General features: G+C 43.1%; 1 protein-coding gene across 1 annotated transcript in view; it reads left to right on the top strand.

The window, feature by feature from the left end:
- Positions 1-25922, top strand: part of slc39a11 (solute carrier family 39, member 11) — a 173042-nt gene extending 147120 nt beyond the window's left edge. The window contains exons 8-10 of the mRNA XM_028970551.1: positions 7270-7324; positions 20935-20964; positions 25089-25922. Of these exons, the coding sequence (XP_028826384.1) occupies positions 7270-7324; positions 20935-20964; positions 25089-25136 (133 nt within the window). The 3' untranslated portion in view covers positions 25137-25922. The remainder of the gene's footprint in view (positions 1-7269; positions 7325-20934; positions 20965-25088) is intronic.
- The last annotated feature ends 825 nt before the right edge of the window (positions 25923-26747 follow it).

The following is a 26747-nucleotide window of genomic DNA, read 5'->3' as shown; positions in this document are numbered from 1 at the left end:
TCTGTGTTCAGTGCTCTTGGGTCTTTGCTTTTAGTATGGCAGTATCAGAAAAATGTGATAGAAATGTATAAATATATTGGAACCCATTTTTTGCCATAACGCCCAGTCTTGTGCAGTTCTGGTAACCTGAGATGCGCAGACTCTATGTTGCAGATTGGGTGTGTTTCTGCCAAATGAGAGGAAACAATCTGTGTCTTTCATGAGAAGTCCTCACATTCACAATTCACTGTGCATGTGAAACACTTGAAACAGTTGCACACATCAAAAAGGACAGTTTAGCACAAGATACTTATTACAAAAGGTTGTTCCAGAATGTGCCTATTACTATGTCATAAGTGGGCAGTGGTGGCCTAGCAGTTAAGGAAGCAGCCCCATAATCAGAAGGTTGCCGGTTTGAATCCCGAGCCACCAAGGTGTCACTGAGTAAAGCACCGTCCCCACACGCTGCTCCCCGGGCTCCTGTCATGGCTGCCCACTGCTCACCAAGGGTGATGGTTAAAAGCAGAGGACACATTTTGTTGTGTCACCGTGTGCTGTGCTGCAGTGTTTCACAATGACAATCACTTCACTTTCACTTTCACAATGTTAAATGCAATACATACCCAAACAGTAGAGTCAGTGTAAAGCCAGTGTAGGAGTGTGACATGGCCACAGCCACAATGGCAACAAATGGAATTATTTTGACCAAATGACCAGTGAAAGATCAGTATGATACTGACATGAAACACTACATAATAAAATGCAAATACGTTTTCTAAATCCGAAATAGGGGTGCTGACCAATAAAATAAGGAGAAATGCGTTTTGAGAGCTCTTCCTCCATGAGGTCGACTTTTCAGGAAATGCTGCTTGCTCTTCCAGCTTCGTTTCCTGCTCAATCAAGTGGACATTTGTTTAACTTTTCATCACATAAACCGTAGAAAGATGTTTCAGGAAAATGACCTCCCTCGTTTTTTTTCTCCGGCGTGTTTACCCGTCATACCGATGTTGTAACCATGTCTCTGAATGTGGCGGACTAAAAACAATAAAATATCGTCTCTGTTTCGCGCTTATCAGTGTTTGCTAATAAATCAGACACCACTTAGTGCGGCCTGAACGGGGCTGTGGGGGCGTTCCCTGCACCGCGCCGTGTTTATTTGAGCACCGGAGTGCATGCGTGGAATGAGGAGTTGGCCGATGGCGCGGTCATACTCCTGACCAGAGACCGGCCGCTTTTATGGGCGGTGGGGCACTGACCCCCCGGCACCCCTGCAGTTTGGAACGCCAGCCTGTAATTACAAGCCCATTTAGCATGGAGCTGTGATGATTAACGAGCCCGCGGCCCGAGAGTTATGAGTGTCCTTGTTGCCGTGCCGACGTGCAAACGACTCGTTTTTTTTCTTCTTCTTCTTCTTTTTAAGGAGAGACGGTCTATGAGAGATAGGGGCCTCACAGCCATCTGGGGGTGGCTGTTCATTGCCCATACGGTCAAGGTGTTCCCTTCCACCCCTGTATGCCATGGGAACACACACATGAAGAATGGACAATGCCAGTGACTGCCATCCCACAATTGGCAGTTGCCGGAATGCCACAGCGACATATGCCTAAAAAAATATGAATAAAGATGTGTGTGCTTATAAAAGTGTGTGGTACAGGAATGTGTTGTCCTTCAGCAGTTTAATGTGCAATGGGAAAAGTAATGGCATTGACATTGAATGTTATATAATGAATGAAGAGAAGCTCCGCCCTTGTTCCTGTTTCTCCAGTTTTTCGTGTGCATACAGCAAATTATTTACTTGCTGGTCACTTTATTAGCAATATGTACTCTCTAGTTACAGCCTCCATGTGTGGGTTTGAGAGATTGTAGAGACTGTACATGCAGTCATGCACAGTTTGTGTGTTCAGCATCTTTAAACAGTTGAACGCTGTCTTCCCAGCAGTGACACTGATGTGTGTTCCCAGCACAACGACTCTTTCTACCGGCGTCAGCGTCACCGTTGTGTCGAGGATGGTCTCGCACCTAATCATCGCACCATGTCTGGGCTACAGCCTGTACCAGTACATCTTTTAAAGCAGGGGTAAGTTTGGCTGGCCAGATGGCAGCGCAATAGCCGTAGGTCAAGAGAACAGTGTGAGAAATCTTCCAGGCTTTATCGTGGCAAAGCAGAGTTTATCTGCGTCGTGGTGCTGCAGGCTGAGGGGAGGTTGTGGGAGTGCGAGGAGAGACTGATACAGAATGAGAGCGGCCCCCGTTGCAGTAGCTTTCTGTAAGTCTATGTGTCTACAGATGTATGAACTACGAATTGGCCCTCAGAGCAAATGCTATGTGTTTATGACCTCTTTTCATTGTGGGTTCTCACCTCAGACCCTCACCTACAATTCAGTATCAGCTTGGCCATTTGTAAGTGGACTGTTAAAGGGTGGGGGTCTACAACTGGGTTGAAAGTTGATATTTTATCTTGCGCTTCTAAACATCTAGCCTGTTAACCCAGCCACCATACATACACACACCTACACTGTTAGGCGAAGTGAAAGGAGGCTAATAAGTAGTTTGACTGTATTTCTCATGTTGTTGTCATCTCCTCACGGTTTCTCCCATTAGGGGTTGCCATAGTGGACCAACCGGTCTGGTTGTCCGGACAATGACTTGGTAAATGTTTTAAGCCGGATGCACGTCCCAACACAAGCATCAACAGGGACCTGCACAAAGACCAGCACCAAGTCACATGCATATCCATTGGCTGGGTTGACTGAATTGTAGACTATCAATAACTCAGATAAATAAGCAATAAACCCTATTAAAGTCGAGGAAATATCCTCCATCCTGCTCTGTGGCCTCTCTCTGTATTTGCTGTATCATGAGATGATGTATATTTAAATATGCTATGCAAAATACGATCACTCGTGTCCACAAAAGAACTTTTTGTCCTTATCCCACATAATTCAGCACGAATTTGGCCAATGGTGATTCTTTAAGTAGCAACGATGCCTTGATATTGTGTCACCAAAAACACATGTGTAGTGATGCAGTATTTTAAGTATAATGTAAAGTTTTAACCAATTTAATTGAGTTTGTGTAGTTTTTTTTACATGACCCAGTCATACAATAAGAAAGTGCACATGGGAAAACAAAGGATATTAAATAAATATTAAGTGCATCCAGCTCAATAACCTTCAGGCCATGAGCCCTTAGTCATCAATCACTGTAACACACAAGAGACATCAGGCCAAGTGTCTATCAAGGCTTGTTTTGCTGCCATCTCTTCCCCATCTGAATGACAAATCTGTCACATCTTTGATATGAGAGCTCTTCCTCCTCTCTCCGCACCCTGTCTTGCCTTTCGTCATCCCCTCTGTTCTGTCATCTCTGGAGGGGGCGGGATGTTACATGTATACCTGCAGGCTGAGATTATGACCTTGTACCACACTCAGCCGGCAACAATGTGCCTCATTGTCTCAGTGCTGTTTCACTTCTCTGAAACAATGCAGAGTTCATCAGGGACCAACCACCGGCACCTTCTGTTTTCTTCTGTCTTCATTTTTAATGGCTTTGTCATGGCCTTTGCAGAAAGTATTTCAGACAAGATTGTGTGACGACCCTACCAAACGAGAGCACAGTGAATTACACACAGTAAAATCAGAGCATTTAACAGCTTAAATTGCAAAACTTTAAGCTCATGGAAAGATGGCACAGGCGAACATCAAGCCAATATAATGGTTGCTTCTCAAATTCCGTACGCGACACAAACCAACATTTGTTTTTCAAGTTTCTCTGTGCCACATCAAACAGTGGTTGAAGATATTTTTTCCAGTGATTTTTATTTTTTTATTTTTTACTAGCTTCTCACTGCTCCATTTTGCCCTCTATTTCCACCAATTTTGGTGTGTTTAGTCAACTTTGCAGCATCACTTAACAGCTTATTGATCGGAACGCTGGAACGGGCAGGGAGAGAAAGTCACAGCTTGTTAAAAACACGCTTCTTGCTCGTTTGATTTTTCTCATAATTAGCGGCGAGCCCTCGGATGTAACGGCAGTAATTGGGGCACGAGTGGGAAACATTACAAAGCAAAATGCACACATGTGTTGCCTGGCATTGCGTACTTCATTAGTGAAAAACAGATTTCACAAATGCTGCTATAATTTTGGTCTCCTTTTCCTTTTATTCTTTTATTTCTGTTCTCGTTCTGACTTTGTGAAGCCTTGGTTAGCTTATAATGAGGTTGCATGAGTTGCTTTCTCTTATTTTAGCAGTGAAAGTGGCCACACACTTCTACATGTAGCTTACGTTCTGCAGCAGAACCAACATGTATGTTGTATATTGTGTATGTTTATTGTGTCCTTTTAGCACAAATAGAAGAGCGAAAGATACATGCCCTGTGTGTGTGTGTGTGTGTGTGCGCGCACACTTTGTTGTATTGTCTTATCTCTCCAGTTATCGCTGGCATTCCTCTACCATGGGGTAATGAGAAAGAGAGAGACCAGGGCGCTTCCCTCTCTCCGTGTGAGACGGGGTGGTGTTTGCCACCTCTACATTCATCGACTGAATGGTCTGGTCTTGGGCTGCACACTAACTTGCACGGAAGGCTAATCACTGTGAAAATGGCTTACTGTAAGCCAGTAGGAGGACGTAGTTTGTGGCGAGCTGTTCAGTATTACTGAAGCCTCAGGGAAAATGAGACAAAAGGTAGTGAACAAGTCTCTTGCCACTGAGTTCACCTTTTGAAGTGTGTGTCTGTCTTGTGATTAGCTGCAGGGGTTGTTGACCCAGCCTAGTCTAATGAAAATAATGCTTAATAAGAGGCACTTTTTGCATGTGATCCCTGAGAGTATGTGTGTATGTGTGTGTGTGTGTGTATATGTGTGCTTAAACGCTGGAATAACCTACATTACCATATCATAGCAGTTAAAATATCATTAAAGTGTAGACATTTGCACATTTTGTGTTGTGTATGCAATGCACAACACAACACACTTAATGCAATACAACATATGTGGTGGGGGGCTGTGGTAAAAGAGGAGTGAGCAAAGATCATGGGGGGGAGTTTGCTCTAGGGGGTGCTGTTGGCTGATAATAAAAAAAAAAACGCCTCTGGTGTCTTCACTGTTAACCCCTGTCTGTTCTGACCACCTGTGTGTGTGTGTGTGTGTGTGTGTGTGTGTGTTGTCTGTGTGTGTGTGAGAGAGCAGTGTACTTACTCCCAGATGATGGGAGTGGTAGTAGCCTAGTGCATAAAACACTCTCCTATGAACCAGAAGACCACAAAGTCACAGGTTCAAACCCCACTTACTACCATTGAGTCCCTGAGAAAGACATTTATCCCTGAGTGTTTCCAGGGGGACTGTACCTGTAACTACTGGGCGTCTGATTAATGCCATAAATGTAAATGGTAATAGACAATCGATCTAATAATAAGTACAACATGCACTTAAAGCATTTTTTTTTTACATTTTCATTTAGCTTTATTTAGCATTCTGACATAATGTAGCTGTCTTCGCGCAGTGCAGTATGCTTTGAAAAATGAACAGCGCCCATGATGCAGAAATACACATTACATAAGTAATGGCCATTATTAGTGATGCTTTTCTACAAACATTAATGATACTTTTAAAGGAACAACCTGGTTACACCTGACAGGCACTGGGTGTATATTTTGTTCTTTCTCCGGCCATGATTCATCAGAGGTTCTGTTCCTGTTCATATTTACTCACTGTCATCGCTCAGATTGGTCAGGGCATTACGCCGAAATGCTGTAGGGCAGGTTTTCTAATCAAACATCTGAAATTAATGTCCAAAAGCCTCACCGGACCTGTTTAAAAGGAGCTGTGTATCTGAGACTTACTGTAAAAGTGAATATTACTTCATGTGCTGGGAAACATGAATCAGCTGATGCGATGTTCCTTTCCATTCATTTCCTTACATTAAAATGGCCTCCAGTGGCTCGGCGTTACGGGACTTTTAAAATGTAATTATTACTGACGTCAAATATTGGTGGGGTTATTATAATAATGAAATGTTTGGCCGGGCTGGTTGGTAAAGGGCACTGCTGGGAGCCTCGAATGCTCTCTGTTCTCTCCACTTTCTCACCGTTCCACTCTTGACGCCGTTACTATCTCGGCATCGTGTGCCCACCCCCCGCCTCTTGCGTTCTCCCGTTGCACTCGTATAATTCCTTTAAGTGCTTTAACATAAAGCAGAGAGCCGGCCGAGAGCAGACTAAATAAAAATGTCTTTTAGCCGCCATGAGCCTGGGCAGGTTGAACGCACCGAGCCATCAGCTTATTTGACTTAGCGTTAGGGAGCGAAACCCAACTCTGCCTCTCCAGAGGGGGGGAATCTTGTGTTTCCTGCATGCGCCTGAGTGCACACACTCAAAAAAAAAAAAAAAAAAAAGGAACCCTCCAAAAGTAATTCCTAAAATTCCAGGAGTTGAATGTCAAAGTTTTTGAGGAGTTTCTGACATGAGCTTCCTAAGGAAAAATGATCAGAAAAGGCACAATTACTCTGCCTTTGTGTTTATACTTTTTAGTACAGTATAATATGCTCTATGACAAAATGTAATTACATGTAACCTTACCCTAAGTACACACTATGTACATATCTTTATTGTACAGTGACATATCGTTTAGAACAAGCCAGCCAATGTCCACTTAAATTTTTTTTTTAAAAGTGCAATCTAGTGCATTCAAAAAAGATTGTTTGTGTTCATAATTTTATTTTGTTAAGTCATTCTTTGGCCCCAACCAGGTACTGATCGTGTAGGTGAAAGACATTTCTTTTGTCATAAGTGAGGGCAAAATGTAAAGGTGCTGAAGAAAGGTGTCTGTTCTATTAATAAACTAACAATATTAAAAGGCCACAGTGGCCCAACAAGGTAAAACGCAAGCTAATCACCCAGGGTTACACCAACAGAGGGGACACACCAGGTTCAATGTATGCATAGAATCGCAGGTGAATACAATCTGCTCAAGTAGGGGAACCCGGTAGAGGGAGAGTTCCAAAATCCGGTCTGGAATCCAGGGTGTGATATTTGTCTCATGTAAAAAAAAAAAAAAAAAATAATCTATATATAAATATTTCACTTTTATGACATAAAGTATTGCCTTTTTTGTGAAGTGCATTATACATAATGCATAGTCAGATATTGCACACAAGGTGAGGTGCAGATATAACATTATTTAACAGGTAATTAACATACACTAACATAAATTGACTGCTTTCTTATCTGACAGGTGTAATTACTGGTAATTAGTACTTTGTCCGTGTAATTATTTATTCCTTTTCCTCCTCAGGGCTGGATGGTGTACCTCTGACGTAAAAGACGGGAATGACAGGTTATTCACGGAGGTGAGTACAGGGGCGAAGTATTAATGTTAACCGACCTACCAGATGAGAGAATCAAAGACAGTCCAGGGTGGTAGTATCCTAGTGGGTAACACACTCACCTACGAACCAGAAGACCTCAGAGTCTATTGTGTCCCTGAGCACGACACTTAACCCTGAGCGTCCCTGTAGCTACTGATGCTCTGGATAAAGGCCTCTGATGAACGCAAATGTAATGTTGTGCCACCTGACTGCGCTGGTCTCTTTTCAGCAAATTTTACCAGGAATTTTTTTTTGTAGACCATTTGTAGCATCTGCCATACAGTCATACCAGTGTGTGTGTGTGTGTGTGTGTGTGTGTGTGCATGTGTGCATGCATTGGACACAGTAGCTGGTGAGCAGGAGCGTTACTCATTTTCCCATTATAGCTAAGGAACTGTGACAGACCTGAGCCAGTACAGCAGTCCACCTGCTAAACAAAACCTCATTCTGTCTTTGATGCTCTATAATGCAGGTAGAGCAGCACATTTCAATAAGAAAGAAAACAGAAAACCTCCAAAACCAGATGTTCCGCCACCTTATTTGGCCGAAGCGGCTGTAGTTGTGTGTGCATGAACGTGTGTACAACTGTTTGTGCGCTTGGACGTGGTCGTGTGTAGAGTGAATAGATTCATGCTTTTTTGTGAGCGATCGAGACCCCGTGCATAAATCCAGTGTCACACACTCTCTCTGATTGCATCACCGTCGTTTGGTAGCGTTGCAGTTACAACTCATTCGAACGCCTCCCCCACCCCCTCCGCGCTCCCGCTTCCTCGCCCCTCGTTTTTTTTTTATTTACGGGTTTCGGGGAGGTGTGGGATTTTACGGCCAGTTTTGTTTCGCGTCGGTTCTGAGTCACAGGACGGCAGTCAGCCCAGGCGACCAGGAGCCGAGTCACCTGTTACTTTCCTCTACGCCGCTACTGCGCCAGTGGAAAGAAATACCCCTCCTTTTTTTATTATTATTAATCCTTTTCCCACTTCGTTCTGAGGCATTTTAGTTTTCTGTTTTGTGGCCTTTGGCTGAAGTGGACGGAAAAGCCCCTCCCCAGTGCCCCGCCCGCTCTACCTCACACCCCGTAGTGACGCTCATTCTGTCGGCCCCCAGCCAGCGCAGAATCATCCCGTGCCAGCAGCTGGACTCTCTTTTATTATTTTAGGAAAAAGCCTAAAATTAGCTGTAGCCTTTCTGGACCCAAACTCTTTACGACACGACCCACCCCTGCGTCACAATCCTCCTGGGATTTTAGGGCTTCGGGGGAGTAAAGAGGGCAGGAAACCATTTTGGTGAAGATTTTGGTGAAGCTGATACTGATTATAAATAGGAGGGTCATGAGGTCTTGATCCTGTGGGATTTATTAGGGGATTTTGTGTGAATGTTTCCCTTATAATTTCATATTCTTGGTTTGTGTATGTGCACACATGGTTCTTCCTGAATATTCACAATCATTTCTATCATGCTCCCAGTACGTCTACATGACATTAGAAACATTTCTAACACAACCCCAGAAATAAGTATTGTATTTCTCTCCATATACATTGTGTCTCAATAATTTTACTACAAATCAATCAGGCAATTTTTATTTCTATAGCGCTTTTTACAATGTACATAGGCGCCTCACATTAGAGCAGTGCTCAAGACCCCTTGAATTCAAGCCAACAGCAACAGTGCCAAGGAAGAGCTCCCTGAAACAAGGCAGACACCTTGAGAGGAACCAGGGCCCAGCAAGGGGAACCCATCCTCCTCTGGGCAACACAGATGTAGTGCAGTGTGAGCTGCATCCAGGGACTGTCGGGAAAGTCAGAAAGTAGCAGTGTCCGGCTTTAAAGTCAGTTGAGGTAGTAAAGACCTGAGGGACCATGCAGATGTAAACAGGAAGGTTCTATGAGGCCAAAGATGTTGCTTGGTCAGTCCACACCAGCATGTTCTCGAGGTGAATGGTGCTAGATAGAAAAAAGGAAGCACTATATATCTGGCTGCACTGACTACTGACTTTGCTAATAGTGAAGGGAGTGTTGATTGACTCTATAGATGAGTTTTAATTTAAATATTGAGACTGTGTCTGATACCCGACTAGTCATTGGAAGGTTACTCCTTAATTTTGGGGCTCTGTTACAAAATGCTGTATTTCCAACTGCTCTAAAACATGTTAGATTGACTGACTAAAATCGTTCTAAATTGAACTTGTCAAAGCCAAACACGCCCGGATTATGATATTATGAGCTTTTCCTGCATGTGTAGGTTTTTCTGCAGCTTTCTCAGTTCTCTGCAGGCTATGATAGACAAATTTCGCTAATAGTTTCATATGATGTTTTCAGGATTTACAGACATTAACAAACAAGAAAGCATCACTTGCTATTCATGTAATGACCCGTTCTTTGAGCCAGAAGATGAACATTAATGATGTTGTTTAACTGCTGTCACTTCTTGATGTAGTTAAATAATTCTTAATTCCAGCTTTTTACGAAACGTATCCCTGAACTCTCAAATTTGGCAACTCTTTTTTTGCTTATGACACTCCTTGTTCACGGGGTCATCACTAAGGTGACCTCTGCTCTCTAAAAAAACCAAACACACAATTATTCAAGAAGTCTTATTGCCGAGCAAGTGAATCTTCCATTTGCGAATGCCCTGTGTACGTTTGTGTCAGATTTCTGTGGCCTGCCCCCTAGTGGGGACTACAAGCGTTCGTTCACGGCGGAGTTACAGTCCAGGCCTTCTGTAGCACAGTAAAAACATACCCACAGCACATACAACATGGTACCACTTGTTAGTGGGTTTCATTGTATTGTTGCTGTATTGTTTGTTGATTTGGTCTGTGATTTAATAGGTCAATGGTCATAGCTAAAAGTGAAAGTGATTGTTTTTGCAATACACAGCACAGGGTGATGCAGCGAAATGTGTCCTCTGCTTTTAACCATCACCCTTGGTGAGCAGCATGAATGGCGCCCGGGGAGCAGCGTGTGGGGACGGTGCTTTGGCGGATCGGGATTCGAACTCGTATGCCTCGTTACACGCTAGGCATACCACAACATTTTTATTGCAGAGTCTGACGTACATCGGCCAATAAATCGATTCCCCTCCACCGCTTGTGTACTAGGAGAAGGACGGTAGTCCGATTAGATGGCCGGTTTGAGCAATAACTTAATGTCCTCTAAACCGTGCATACTGACATTTTCCCTGGTTGCTCTTGTGTGTGTGTGTGTGTGTGTGTGTGCGTGTGTGTGTGTGTGTGTGCGTATTTTGGGGGGGTGTTGCTGGAACAGTTGAGGTGCTGTTTGGTGGTTGTTGGGGGGGGGGCGGTGGTTTGCTCAGATCCTTTGGATTTTTCCGCCTTGGCAGAACTCCGTTCTCTTCTCAGAGCTGGAGATGATCTGGTCTCAGTGCAGCCATAAATTGTGTGTGTGTGTGTGTGTGTGTATGCATGTTTGCCTTTATTAATCTTTTTTTTTTCTCTTCTGAATTATACATTGTAGGGATGGAATTTCATTAATTACGTGCTTTTGGAACTTCTCTTTTCTTCTCCATGTGCCCTTATTGTATGGATATTTTGGATTCCAGTTTGTTGTTTTGCTAATTCCCTTTTGATGATTGGCTATTTCTCTCAGTCCTCGAACCTCCGCCTGTCTACCTGTCAGCTCCCTCTAATCCCCCCTGAGTGAACGCATCCTTTCTTCTCAACTTGTTCCTCCCCTGCTTTTCTCTTTGTTCCTGTCTTCCGCCTACCTGCTGGCTGCTACCACACTCATGCCATGGCAGGTCTGGGCTTCTGCGCACCCCTTTTTCATAACTCATCAGGTGTGTGTTTGTGTTTGTGATTGCGAGTGTAAATGAATGTGTGTGAGGGAGAAACATGTGGCATGTACGCTGTGTGTGTGTGTGTGTGTGAGAGAGTGTGTGAGACAGGTTTGATTAATGATGCTGGATTACAGTGAAGGGCACTAGACCACCCGGGCCGCACTGTAGCAGCGAGCGCCACCTGTTCAACCCCCATACCACCCCCCCACTGTCCCACATGTCCCCAACCAGCCCCCAATCATGCCGTGACACCCATACAGCCATTGTCAACAACACACACACACACACACACACACACACACACACACATGTCTGTTTCTGCTTGTGTAATGCCACAGGTTGCGCAAGCTAAACCCCCCCCCCCCCCCCCCCCCCCCCCCCCCCCCCCCCCCGTCTTTCCACTCACCAGGAGCCGCGGACCCCAAGAGAGGCAGATTTTCACAGCAGCTGTTGATGAGAGAGCAGCTCTGGATGGGCGCACTGTTTGGGGTTGGCACCGGCGCTGTAATTTGCTGCCATCTTGGACGCTGCGTCCCTCCTGTTCTCGCCGGTTTTTACATGCTGCGCTTTCATCAGACCCCGTCCCACCCCCTTCCCTTTTCTCACTTTTCCACTTTCCCCCCTTTTTTTATCTGGTGTGTCCCTCAACGTCATCAGGGTTTCACACAAGCGCCGCTGCCGCTTCACACACATTCGAAATGACGCAAGCACACGTGCAGGAATCTGTTAACACTCTGCTAATGAACAGAATTGTTGGATTGTGCAGCACCCTATTAATACACACAGGCTTGTGTGATTTTGCCATCTTAACATGTAAAAATGACCCAGCATTTTAAAAATAACCAGCCCGACTGCAACCTCGACAAATCTTTTTATGGTTTGAAACGATGCACAGAACCAGTTCTTTCTCATTCTGAATTAACGTAAGCCAAGTGCCATGGCTTTGTCGTGAAAGTCATAAAAAGCATAAAAGAGCCAGGTATCCCCAGGATTATTTCATGTGTTACTTTGGCTTATATCGGGCCTAAGGTTTCTACGGTGTTGAAAGTAAATGTGTGGTGCGTCTTTAAGAGACTGAGGAGATTTAGTAGCAAGTGAGTAACCTGACTTCGATTAGCGATGAGAAGGGAAGTTACTCGACTCTCCTGCAAAAGCTTCGTTTTACTGAAATAGAATTTCCAGGAACACCTCAGCGTAAAAGATTAGTAACTCAAGACTGATCTTAAACTTTGAAACCACATGGTATTTTGTGGCACTGCACGATACCAAATCGTCTCAGGTGTTTGGAACACGTTCGTGTTATACCATGAATTGGGAGAAAAGCGGTTTTATGCCCATAGCCAAGTCATCGATATACTGGTATAAATGTTCAGAACAATCTCAAACTTGTTTTAAAAAGTTCCACTATGATGGGGTCTTTGAAATAGAATATTGATTGCTGGCGACTATTTCCTTGTCCAAGATTGGACGTATCAATGCTAAGAAAACATTACCCAAATCTTTTTTAAGACCCTTGCCTTTTGTCTGAGGTAACAAATATTGTAAAATATTAAAAAGACACTTGCTCAGATCTAAACAACTAGCAAGATTACGAGTTTGGCTCGGAATGTTAGGGATTTGATGTACCAGCAGGAAGGTCTGGGGTCTTGGGTTCCCCATCTGGACGGCCATGGCGCAAACTGGTCCAAGATCTCCCCCCCCCCAGCTTTGCCACCACTAGAATAAGAATGATGCTTACACATCGTGCCATTTTCATGCTGGTCAGTCTGTGATGGTGCCTTTTAGGGGCTGGTGATGCTCGTTTCCTTCATTTGACAATTTGGAAGTCAAATTTGGCCTTTCCAGATATTGAATTCATTCCGGTTGTAACAGAACTAGATCAGCTTTTCCTTGTTATTATACAACAATGGTACTTTTTGAAATTAATTTGGTTCTTCAGCTCTGCCTTATCTATTTGTATATATTTGGTTGTAATGGTTTCATTTTTAATCTATGCTTCAATTCTGTCCTATCTATAAATCGACCTGTCTGTCTGTCTCCTACTGTGTTTCTCTCTGTCTCTGTCCTTTCATCTGAGGATGAAGTGGCTGCTCTCGAGCTGAGTGCTCAGTCTCTCGTATTCATAAACAAAGATCAACGCAGCACTAAAACTCAATTTAAGGACAACACAGGGCCGTAATTGCACTGCTCCCTCATGTAAAAGGACAAAAATGATTTTTTTTTTTTTTTCTGACATGATGTGATCATTTTTCTCAAAGATGGACACATTGCAATTGAAAGGAAGACTGAATGAGAATAGAACTGAATGGTCAGAAATGTTCTACCCTGCCAAAATTAACTGTTACATTAAACACACACACATACACACACACAGATACACACAATCTTAGTATTACTTTGTAGATGGTCATCGATGGGCTTGGAAAACTGACAGATCAGGTTCCTGGTTTGGTTTGGGGTCAGTAAACTTGTGTGTGTGTGCGTGTGCTTGTGTTTATTACAAACACAGAAGATGAGTTATTTGGATATCTAAATATCTCACAGTACAACACACACACACACACACACACACACACACATTTCAATTAACGCTCATTGTCTATCTGCAGCATGCTACATCTGCTTGGTTTGTGTGTGTGTGTGTGTGTGTGTGTGTGTGTGTGTGAGAGCCTCTCTGAATTTGTTGTGCTGGTTAGTTTGGCCCTCTGCCTTGACACCTTCTTCTTACCTGTGTGTGTGTGTGTGTGTGTGTGTGTGTGTGGCAGTAAGTGTGTGCTTTCCTGAAGCCAGGAAGCTCAGAGTGGTAGACCACCTCCTGTCCCAAGGCCAGGCAACTCTAATTAATCCCCCACTTCAACACACACACACACATCTTATACTTTTATCTGATTCACTTCAGCCACTAATAACATCAGAGCCATATGCACACACACTTGTGGCTACAGGCAACGCATATTTTGCACACACACATAGGTCCAGGTTTTTGTTTGTGTCATCTGTTTGTGGATACATACCCATGCTTGTGGGTAGTAGTTTTTATATATATAAAAATGCGTGTGTGTGTGTCCACTTGTGGGCTGCTGTAAACGACTAGCCCTGGCCCAGCTCGACCCCATCCTGGCCAACTAAATCTCCATGCTGGAATCCGTTCCAGTCATTTTCATGCATACCCAGGATCGGCTTTGCCTGGTCCGCTTCCACACCCCCTCCCTCCTCTCCCCCTTCCCCTCTTGTTCTGGAGGAAAGATTAATTAGTGGAGCCTCCGGTCATGTGGACATGCCTGGGTTTTTGGGGGTTTTGGAAAGCTGGGACTCTGTTGCATCATCACTGGTTTAAGAGGAAGCCACAGACCTCTCTTATGTGGGTCGGAGGTTATTATGTATTCCCTGATAGCGCTGTAATATCAGTCACCACTCCCGACCTGCAGCCAATGAACACATGGTTTTAAAACGGGGACCTCAGATGCCCCATTCGGTTTAGGAAGACAAAACTGCCACATTTCACCATGGTGACACAGAAGTAAACAGCAAAGTAAACAGGTTACGGCATAACTAGACCAAGAAGTAGGAGTCTAGTACATGTAACAGCCCCCGCCGACCTGACTATGAGTTTGGGTCAATCTTAGACTAAACAGAGATTTATGAGCGCAGCACCTGTTTAGCACCCATAAACCGTTGCCCCAGAAACGACAGCGCTGCAGATAAAATGTTTACTCGAGTGCCACGAGAAGCATGTACAAGTTTTGGGGAAAGTGTACAATGTTTCTACTAGGGATGCGCAGCTCGTCACCACTTAAAAGCAGTTTTCAGTTTACCAGCTAACACTTGCAATCTTAACAATCAACGGCAATTCAGCCCACGCCCATGCATTCTGTGCAATTTAATTTTTATCCAAGTTTGTGCACATTTTCTGCAGATTATGACAGAATAGAGCAACGTCATAGAAAATGTGGGTGTAGTTTAGCTTGTTTATTCAAGATGGAAAAAAGTATACAATGTTGAAATCTGTTTAATGGTCTCATAGACCACCACTGTCACATTTTTCTTAATCACCACATTTTTGCAACATCCCATCATCATATTGGATGTTTTTTGGAATTACTCTAGTGGATGTCCCACTGGAACCTGGGCCTTATGGTTCATAGTCGAGTGTGTTACCCACTAGGATACTACAACCCATTGTTATCAATGTTCTTTTACTTTTATTTTATATGTTAAAGTCTTTAAAAGGACTAAGTTTTCATTTATCACAGATTTTTTCCCCCCAAAAAAGAGAAATGCTCTTTTGTGATCAGAAGCAGTTTAGCGAGTTTTCTTCTTTCCCTGTTTTAACTCTGGTGTTTGTCACTAAACAGAGAATGTGCCTCACAGCCCAGAGCCAAAACAAGGCCTGTTTATCGGGGATCTGTTAAGGCCCCCCAAACAATTTCATTAAGTTTATTTGGAACTTAATGAGAAATTTGGAGGCGTTGCCCCGTTCTGATTATTAAAAACATGACAGCAACAGATTTTTATGCTTTCAGAATGAGAGTGAAAAGTGCCCTGGCAGGAAGCTTAATTGTGATTTATTTCTGGGAATTATGGCTTTTGTAATAAGTTATTTATCTTGATAGGGTGTGGAGTCTGCATAGGGTGTGTGTTTGTGTGTCTTGGTCTTTTTTTATATTGCCCATACGTTTGCTGTATGTTTAGTGTATTTACTGATTAAATATTTGGTGTGAGCATGTGTGTGTCCTCACAAAGATTAATGAGAGGATTTTTGGGGAGAATTGGGACAATTTTTCTTGCTTACAAACAAAAGATTTCATTTCAGCAACTAAAAGAGGCCCAAAGGTTTGCTTTTGGTTGCTGAGGTTTTTGTGTAGGGTTAGTTTTACGCTTTTAAAATTCATGTTACATAGAGGTATTTGCACATTTACAGTACACATTTACACATGGTCCCCCCAAAGTGTGTGTGTGTGTGTGTGTGTGTGTGTGTGTGTGTCTTTCAGGAATGGTTTAGATGTGCACATGTGCATTTGTATTGTCATCATGTGCATTCTTTGGCTCCATTCTGTGTGTGTGTGTGTGTGTGTGTGTGTGTGTGTGTGTGTGTGTAAGCTGTAGATAAGTGTGCTGTGACAGATGTTTCCAGATGTGTGGATCCTGACTAATTGCGAAAGACTCCCAGGGAGATGATCACCAACCCCTCCTCTGCACCACCATCCCCCTGCTGAGCTTTGGTATGTGAGACAGTGTAACACACACACACACACACACCTCTGAAAACTGAATATACCAAAGACAGGGGAGTCATGAGAGTTTCATGCATTAACAAGTGTGCTCCCCAAGACTGGCACCTCCCAAATAAACGTAAGCCAATCTGTACCCGCCTTCCGAGTGCATTCCTCGGTTACCTCCTACTCATCCCATAATCCTCAAAAGAGATTTTCCACGAATCCTCTTGGTATTTTCCCAGGTGTTTTCCCGCGCTTTGAGACAGTCTCACTACCGGGCTGCCAATCAGAGGCAGGGATGGCCGGGCGGAGTAATCTAATGATGATCACAGCTTTAGGCATCAGGGCTAATGACTGTTTACCAAGCGCACTACCAGGCCTGGAGAGGTGCTCATCACATGTCACTATGGGCCTGGGAGTGTGTTACTACTGTGCTGCTTCAGACCCTTCGATCAGGTGGTGCTGAGTGTGTGTGGGTGGGTGTGTGAGTGTGCTTCTCATTGTCTGTATATTAGGCCTAGAAGTAATAATCAAGATTTTTTCATTTTAATTAAACATAATTGGACACAATTAAATGATGGACACTACCAGGCAAATGTTTGGACACCCAGACTGTATGGATGCTATGGAGGCTATTTTGAACATATAATTATTATTACTTATTAAGAAGACCTTTATAAGCAGATTCATGAAATAATCAGCAAAAACATAGGAAAACCACCCCCATCGTCTAACTTAAAATGGTTGAGAGAATGGTTGCTATGTGGAAATTTTTATTTTCACCAGAACTGTGAACAAGTAGACGTTTCATCACTGTGCTCCATGACAATCTTGCTCATTATTGCTGTTTGTGTTAATAATTTTACTCAAATTATATCTGACCCTTATGTTGTAGTTCGCTTAGAGGAATTGATAATAACTGTCAGCTTCACATTGGTTTAACTTGTTGTACTGGTCTTAATGTAAAATGAGCATCTACGGCTACCTACCTTACTTACTACTGTATGAAGTTGCTTAGTAGCAAATTTATGATTACAGTTGTAAACGTTAAAAACAAACTATGGTTTCATAGCAATAGTTTGTATTTGTCTGAATTGTATTTTTTTTGGCATATTATATATACCTGTGAATTGAAATGCACCATTTTAAATCAAAAAGTATAATTAGCTTCTTCTAAATGTTGTTTTTTTTTGGAAATCTTTTCTTGGCATTTAGAATCCAATTTAATGGCCCTTAGGGGTCATCACTCTTCTGCACACTGCACAAAAAAAATCCACCAAAAAGCAAAAAAATACACTTGTTTATTTACCAGTTCCCAGAAATGCAAAAAAAAAAATGCAAATGTGTTTTGGCCAGCAGGCTGTATAAACAAATGAGTATATTTGGAGGAAGCTTTGCCTTTTTTTCTGAAGGGTGTTTTGCAGTCATGTGGGTCTTCTGGGTGACTTATGAGATAAGGAGGGATGGAAAGACCCACCCAGTCCTCTAGACAGTCCCTCTAAGCAGTCCCTCTGCCTAGTGACACTACCCAGTCCCTTTGCCCAGTCCCTCTACCCGTGTAGAATCTGGGCTGCCAGCATAGTCTCCTGTTTCATCATGGCCGCCTCTCTCCACTATCACCTGAATAATCAGGTTCTCTCTCTCAAACACACACACACACACACACAAACGGATCACTATTTTCAAAGTGCTAGAACAGACACAATGCATGGGGAGTGTTTGCTGAAAAGAAAGAAAACACATTGAATGAGAAGGTGTGTCCAAACTTTTGGCCTGTACTGTACATGTCTGTGTACATGTAGAGAGGAGCTTCTTGTGGATTGCTGTGTTATCGCGGTAAGATGATATGGTTGAATTAATTTGCTACATTCAACTTGTAGTCACTGCTATAATCAACTTCTCCTCCGTATTGGTTTCAGAGCTGCTCTGATGCTTTGTTGGTGGAGCGTCAATGCATCACAGTGCACAAATATATATATATATGTGTGTGTGGGGGTTGTTTGTGTTATTCTTTTTGCAATTTTTCTATTCAAATCAGTTTAATTTTTTTTTTTTTTCAGAAAAAATAATCCTAAACTTTTAAACAGTAGTGAACATCTATGTTTATATATAATACATTTTAGTAAGACTGTTTTTTTTTTTTTGTTTTTTTTTTCATGAGACCCACAGGGTCTCATGAATATTTGTGTTGAAATAGGATTGTGGTCAGTGACCCCACCGGGTATTTGGCAACCACACTTGTTTCTTTGACACAAATCAATCAGGCTATCAATGGATTTTATTGCAAAGGTGTGGTGATTTTGCAATAGCCTGTTTTGTGTGTTTGTGTGTAAACCAGGGGAATATTTCGTTTCACTGATTCACATGTTTTCATTTTCACTAATGTTCTGTTTTCTCTCCTGCCACCAGGCCTTGGTGAAGCTTCGTTACTGTTAATATCCTCCCGATGTGTTTTTATCATTAGAGGGATTGTGCTGTACCCTCTGAGCTTCCAGTGGGCTGAGCTGAGCAGGTGTTGCGTAACATTCAGAGTGTGTGTGTGTGTGTGTGTGTGTGTGTGTTTGTGTGCAATAGCGAAAGAGCCCAAGAATGTTGTAAATTGCTAGAATGTTGCAAATACAAATTTCATTTATGTTTTTGGCCCAGGATTGCTGGGTGTTGATTGGTGGTTTTGGACTGCCCGGTCTTTGGTCTGGGATGCTTGAGACCATATCTTACAGTAATTAGCAATGTCTCTGGTGGGTTGCCGTAGTGCAGAAATGAAGGGACTCGTCCTGCGAGGAGTGGTTGCTGGGGTCTGGTTGGGATTGGCGTCAGAGTCGGAACAGGATCTGGTCCTCGTTGCACCATCTGTTTGGTGTTAGAGTGTGGAGACTGGGCCCGTTCACACACAGCTGTACACTGAAGCAGCAGCTAGCCTCTGGAGCTGAGAGCTGTCAGGTACACAGCAGAGTAATGCCTAAAACGTGTGGAGTGCACTTGTACAGCATGACATGGTAGCTTTATTATATAAAACTTGGCTTTTGGTAAGACATGCAAAAACCGATGTTGAAAACCGATCATTTATTACATGTACATTTATGGCATTTATCAGACACCCTTATCCATAACAATCAGTAGTTACAGGGACAGTCCCCCCTTGGAGCAACTTAGGGCTTGCTGTCTTGCTCAGGGACACAATGGTAGGAAGCGGGATTTGAACCTGGTTCTTCTGGTTCATAGGCAAGTGTGTTACTACCAGGTTGGCAGGATTATGTTGGATAATATTTTGATCACATATTTTCCATTCAATTTTCATTAATTTTCTTACACTTATTTCTCTTATTCCATTCGGTTCGCGGCCATAACATGAGCACGGTGGGTCATGTGTTCTGATCTTTCATAATCTACTTAAATACAAGTAAACCAGGACTAAGTAAATCAGGAATTATCAGTGGAGCCAAAGGAGTAAGGGCACATTGACCCAAGGTTCAACCAGTCCAGTTCAAACACTTACAAACACTCTTCCTTTTTACTCTTTAATTTAGTATTTTTAACGTAATCTTTTGTGTGCATTTGACAGATAAAAGTTTTTTTCGTTTTTTTTTTTATTCTGCCTCCCCTCTGCTCCAGAAGGGTTTGGCTCCTACTCATATTTTCTGATGATGTTGCCATTACGCACTGAGGGTGAAACTCGGCCAGGGGGTCGAGTTTGCAGTAATGTCCTGAAAAATAGACTTACTTACAGTTACCAAGTGCTACTTTTAGCATTGTGACCTTTCCTCCTCTCTCATATCAGGTTAGAGAAACTTATTTATTTTTGTGTTCCAATTGAATTCTTGGAAAACTCTTCATCCACATTAATAATAAATAGCAGATCCTTGACATCTTTTTATTTTTCCCTCCCACCCCTGGGTGTTTTTCATTTCCGCCCTGGTCAACAATGGCACAGCCAGCTGTCAATGGCTTTGCTGGGGGTTCCTCAACTGAAGGGCCGTCGTCACTTGGAAACAGTGCTTTAGTCACCCGGGCAACCATTTTTCTCAGCAGTGGCCGTGCCAGGAGAAGTTGGCAATAGCATGTCCTGGTTTTGTGGAGGAGAGACCCTCAGGGACACAGAACACGGGGTACAGCGCTATTCGTTTGGCCTCCTGATGGCGCAGGGTTATTTCGGAGAACTTTTCCTGCCGCTTTCTTGCTTCCAACAAAACACAAAAGGTTTCCACTCGTATATATCTGCATAACTCTTTGACCCTCAACATATTTGTCCCCTGATTATTCAGTTGCCTTCACGGGGCCCCTACGGTAGCGTCATAAACTTGTTCATTTGCTGTGGTGAACCAGACCAGCAAGAGGGAGCAAGCTTAGTCAGAATGACGCCGATTACTGAATGATTAATAATATGGCAGGAGCCGAAATGTCGCTAGTCTTAGATGGCAGTTCTTTTCCTGCTTTGCCTCACTTAACTCAGCTTGTTAAAATGGTAAAAAAAAAAAAATTGTCAAATATGGTGAAATCACAGAAGGACCCATACACCTCCTTGTTAAAGGTCTGCTGAATTAAACGCACATCAGTAATGGCTGCTTCTCTCTTGTTTTTCAGGTCAGTGGGAGAAGTTGCAGAGGAAAGTCGGTGAGTTTCATGTTGTTCTTTTGGAATAATCGAGGAATTTATTGATTGGGCATCCAAAACGTTTGTCAAGACCAGTGTTGGTTTTGTCAGCACCACCCTTCCAGCCACCGGTTCCAGCTTGTCGTGTCTTGTTAGGTGACATTTTTTTTTTTTTCTGTTAAGCTTCACTCACTATCAAAGTTTTCTACATTTGTCAACATGATAAATAATATGACCACTAATGCTGACACACGAGGACGAAGTAAAACTTCCTGATTACCAGCAAAACCAGCAATGCTGGTCCAGTCCGTTTATTTTAGCAGGGTAGGGTTTCACCTGAGTAAATGTTGAACCATTTTTTTTGTTGTTCCTGTCACAATGTTTGTCCCATTCCTGCTCGTTTGTGCTCATCAGCGGCGAGTCAGTGAGGTGACCGGGGTGAGCACCTGTCAAGTTCCCCGTTTCCGGTACGACAAGGCGATGAGACGACTGACGGGCCGTTTTTATGCAGAACCAAATGTTCTGGAACTCTTCAGCCCATGGCTACACTCTCGTCTGTCGTGACTTTTACAAGACGGGTTTGACTTGCCATGTGCTCTACTGACAGAGGTGAACAAACACTGTACTGTCATGGTTAAGGGAATTATCCTAATTAATCAAGACTGTAATAAGCAGGATTGACAGTAATTTTTAAGTGGGTGTGTCCCTTTGTATCTTAGTCGGGTAAAATTGCATTGTGTGGATCTTGTGTTACTTATACAGGAAACGGAGACCAAGTTGGCAGTTTCTCAGTTTCTCTCCCAGCCAATAAGAACTGAGAATTCACTCACACTGTGGTAGAAGTTAACGGAGGTGGCAGATGTGCCAGCTTTTCTTAAAGAGACTTGTAAACATGGCGTTTCCTATAAAGAGAGGACCGCCGGATACGCAGGCCTTTCCGTAGTTAGTAGGCGGTCAGACAGCTAAGAGTTTGCATCCTTGATTCATTTGAAGAACACCCAGCACATTAAAAATACACAATGTTCTTGGGCCGGCTGCTGTGGGCGGATGTCTGCACTCTGAGGCAATCTCACTCACTGTGAAACACCCGGTGGGAGGGGCCGTTCCTAAAAGGCCACCAGTCGCCGTCAGCAAAGGGCCGACGTGCCGAGGGAGAGAGAGCGGTGCCGATGGAGAGGGGAGATAAAGGAGTGGATGCGAAGAAGAAGGGGGGTGCGTGATAAAGCAGCGATAATGCTTTCGGGAGGTGACTGAGGGGTTGTTGGCTACCACGGTAGTGGCAGGCCGGGACCTGTTGGGGCCTTGGCTTGCGCCCAGGTGATTGCTGAGATAAAGAGATGGACATTCACGGTGAGGGATGATGTAAAGTCAGGCACAAGGATTCCTCCCAGCTTTCACTTAGACACTGGCGCCTGAAAGGGAGGAAGAAGGGGGGGGGGGGTGAAAAGCGAGGAGCGCTGACAGGTCCCCGAACACGTCTCCCTCTCTGCCCCCCTCCCACTTGTACTTCTGTTTTTTCGGAAGCGCTAATCCCATCTTTCATCTCCAACACTGGCCCACGCCATCTCGCCGGTGACCAACGCGTTGCTTCGGCAACACTGTGGCAAACAGCTGTGATGTCATGTTTCTTTGGATGGTCCACTGGCGGTGGGGGGTGTTTGTCGGTCCTCTTGGCTGTATGGAAGGTGAGCTTTGTGGGAGAGTGCTGAGTATTGGCTCACAAGCTGCGGTAACTTTAGACACCGTGGCCCTAAAAGGCTTATTCACCTCCGGCTCACTGTAACTGCACCTCAGCCACACACTCCGGCCTGATTTGCTAAAGCCTTTAATGGATGCTCCATAGCACCCCCACCCCTCCAAAATCTCAACCCTCCCCCGCATTACGGCAGCAACGTGACTTGCATGTTTTACTGCGTTTTGCTAATTTGGCTATTATCATATCATTTAAAGGAATGGTAAAAAGGTTACATTATTCACAATACTCTGAGACAAGGCCCTCAAGCTTTAAAATCTGCCTTGCATGAGATTGCTGCCGGCAGGGGGGCTGCGCATGCGCAGCAGCGGCGGGGGAGTGCGCATGCATGGTGGCGGCCAAAAGCATCTGGCTGCACGATTTGGACCGGAACCCCCGATTTGGACTGTGCATGCGTGCAAATCAGGTTACCGGTCCAAATCTGGTAGCAACAAGGCCATAACCCTAACGTAACCCTAACCTAGGGCTGCACAATTAATTGAATTGTAATAACAATCACAATTTTGGCTGCCATGATTAAATTAAGAAGATCATCTGCGATATTTACATTGAAATAGAGGGCTTTGCTGCATATCAAATAAAGCAGTTTCTTGACCAGTAGTCAGCCAACCACCAGGGAAAAAAGCATAGACTGTATGAGTGGCAACCTCAAATTGTGACAAAGTGAGACTTGATGTCGGGATCAGTAGGTGACAACATAAATAGAATGTCGCATTCAGCCTCCAATACTGCCAGCATATTTGAAAATGGTTCCAAACTCATTCAATCACATTTCTTTGATGGTACGAGCGAAAATGACGGATTTTTCAACACATACCACTAAAATAACGAGCGAATAAAGAATGCATAATGCATAACATTTTAAAAGTAACATTTGATTTTATCATCTTGAATGTTACTGAATTTTGCGTTTGACCAATGAAGTTATTCATGTTATGGACCAGAGCATCTGTTTTCCCAGGCACAGCTTCTATACTGACACCTCCTATATATTGTATAGTTAGTTCATTGTCTATAGTTATACAAGCAGGCTGCTGGTGGGTTACAGTTACCCCCATCACACCGGAAAGACACCACTTCTGTACTGACACCTGTATATACTGTATTGCAGTCCATTGTCTAAAGTTCTTGGCAAATCTATACAAAATGCTTCTGTGTATGGAACTCTCCTGTCTATAGTTTGGTAACTTGAAAGCACGTTGTAAGTCGCTCTGGATAAGGGCGTCTGCCAAATGCCGTAAATGTAAATGTTAATGTAAATGCAACCAATTAACCAACCCTGTGCTGTTTTGTTTTGTCCAGTCGGCTAAACAAGTGTTAATTTGTTAAAATGAACACATGCTTAATGTTTGGAAATTAGGACATTTCGTCTTTGTAGATTAGTTGCATTAAGGAGTTCTGGTTTGCCAAATCCACTGTTGGAAGGATTAAAAATCAGAAACTGGGTGAAAATACATGCTGTTAATTAAGAGTGTGGGTGAGATTTATATGGGTGTAAGTGAGTATTTGGGGAAAAGATTTGAGATACACATCACATTTACTCCCGAGAATCTAACAAAGCTCATGATCAGCTACTTCTACTGGCAAAAGGACATAAAAAATACATTTCTCAATAGTTAATGAAGACCAAATGACAACAAATAATTAACTCACCAAGCACATAGAAGCTGCTGATGCTGAATTTCTGATTTTGAAAAATCTGCTCATGTGGTTCCCACCCCTTGAATTATTTGTGAATCTGCATTTTTTTTTTCTCTTCTCTTTAGTCTTACACATTAATTTGTGAAAGTACAGTCAATGTTTTAAAGGTCCCCCTATTATGGAATATTTTGCTGAGGAGGAGAGCGGCCTATAGAAGTGTGTGGGCATTTACATAAATGACATAATTTTTCCAGAAAAAATTCAATGAACTCACTGAGTTTCGGGTGACGGAACTAAAAAAAAAATCAAGTTTGTGCTCATTTTTAAATCCAATAACAGAGCAGCTGCAATTCATTTTCAAGCCATGACGGTCAGTGGAGTTACTTTTTTAGGGGTGGGGGTGGGAAATTCTCTGGGCGGAAGAAGCATGAGAAAGGGGAGGTAACCTTTCCCCTTAAGGTGACATAAGGGGACACATTCCAGATCCGATTGTCTGACATGCTGCTCTCTGAATGATGAAGCATAATGGCCAAAGCACTACTTATACATATAGCCATTTCTAGCCACTGCTTTTCAGATAGCTAAATGCTAATTGTTTGTTAATCAAACATTTTTTGGTCTTCTCTTTGAAGTAGCTGTATGACAGAGTTCTGAATTGTTGAAGGATCAAAGACTCAGAACTTGCACAATGATTGGTGGAAATGCATTTGTCAACACTATGTTAATACCACTTTTTGTTCATTTTTTACAGGGTTGGAAACGAACAGTGACCTTAAACCAACAAATCAGCTGGGCCTAAACACCCCCATCCAGACATCTGGACCTCATGGACAGACATGTCTTTTGGCACTACTAAAATAGTATTGAAAGATTGAGAGGTCCTGTGTCTAGCAATCTACCCCCTTTCTTTGACTAAATGAATTTTAGTTTATTTCAATGATATATTGTATCATTCTGGTTTATTTGATTTGAAATTACTATAAACCATTTATAATTAAAGACCCAGTTTATGGTGGGCTAACACAAACGTAATTAATAATAATTAGGATTTCCTTGAATTATGACTTAAAAAGTCGAATTGATTGTGCAGCCAGAATGACTTTTTACCCCAACACCTCTCCCTGTCAGTGTTTGTTGTATTCAGAAACACCTTTATCCTGCTCATGATGAAGATGAATTATTTTATTTTTGCCACATCACGCTAACACACACACCCTCTCCTCCATCTGGATTGTGTTTGTTTGGCTTGGTCGTGGTTCTAGCTGCACCTCGGGGCGGTGCGCTGGCTTCACCCTCCTCCAGATGGACGTCGGACCGCAGTGGAGCTTGGCTGTGGACCGGCCCCTCTCCCTGGGCCTGACGCAACCTCCTATCACCCATCTTCAGCACTGAATACCCGGCCGTGACCAGGCTCAGTGCCCAGGTGTGCCCTGCCTGCTTACATCACAACCAGATGGGGCAGACAGCGCTACTGATGTGCCCACAGAGCCCCCCAGTTCCTTCACAAGCGCTTTTGTTTTTAGTCTAACGAACTGTTCCTATCACATATTTCCAATAGGAAATAAAAAAAAGTATGAAATTCAAACTGTTTCCTGGCCTATCTCCTGTGTTGTACCAATGTTTTCATGTAGTTTCACTGTAGTTTGAGCATGAAAATGGGCAGTTCAGGTCAATTGCTGTAGTTTAGTCTGCCCTTATGGCATTGAGCACCTGGTACACAACACTGCTCCTGGCCTAATATCAGTATTTCTTACAAAATACTGTCCATGCCAGAAATGTGGTTGTGGCAAATACTAGTGAATTTTAAATTCAAAGCTAATTAAGGATCGTGAAATTAAATACTTTGTTTTTGTTTATGTTGGCTATCATGGCTGATGTGAATATTGAATTAGAATGTAGAAATACCTCTGAATTGTATGTAGAAATATTCAATATCTTAAAATTTCCTTTAGTCAACACTTGGTTTAATGTTGAGTTTTGAATGTCCAACTTTTACAAAAGTGTCTTGTAAAGTCCTGATTTTTTTGAGATGCATTAGTACTTACATTATTTCAAATATCTGACACCTTCATCCAGAGTGATACCATATGGAGATGGCTCAATGCACTGATTGTGCTAGAATAAGTTGCCTAAGATGGTAGCCATGTTGAGGTGATGTTTCAAATAACAGAAGCTAAACATCTTTATTTTCCTTTTCCATTTTTCAAGTTTTAGCAGTTTTATGTAGAAACCCACAAAATCCTTCAATGTTTTGAGCCACAAAGGCTGACTGTTTGTTCAGAATCTCCGCAAGGCACATGCCCGTCTCCCTCATCACCTCTGACTCACCCTCTCCTGTCACCTGGTATCCGTGGCAACCACGACCCTAACACCCAAATGTTCTGTCGACTCAATTGTTCTGTGTTGAGTC

Source organism: Denticeps clupeoides, chromosome 2, assembly GCF_900700375.1.
Source record: "Denticeps clupeoides chromosome 2, fDenClu1.1, whole genome shotgun sequence".
NCBI lineage: Eukaryota > Metazoa > Chordata > Actinopteri > Clupeiformes > Denticipitidae > Denticeps > Denticeps clupeoides.
Note: the sequence above shows the minus strand (reverse complement) of the source record. Positions and strands in the feature narration are given on the sequence as shown.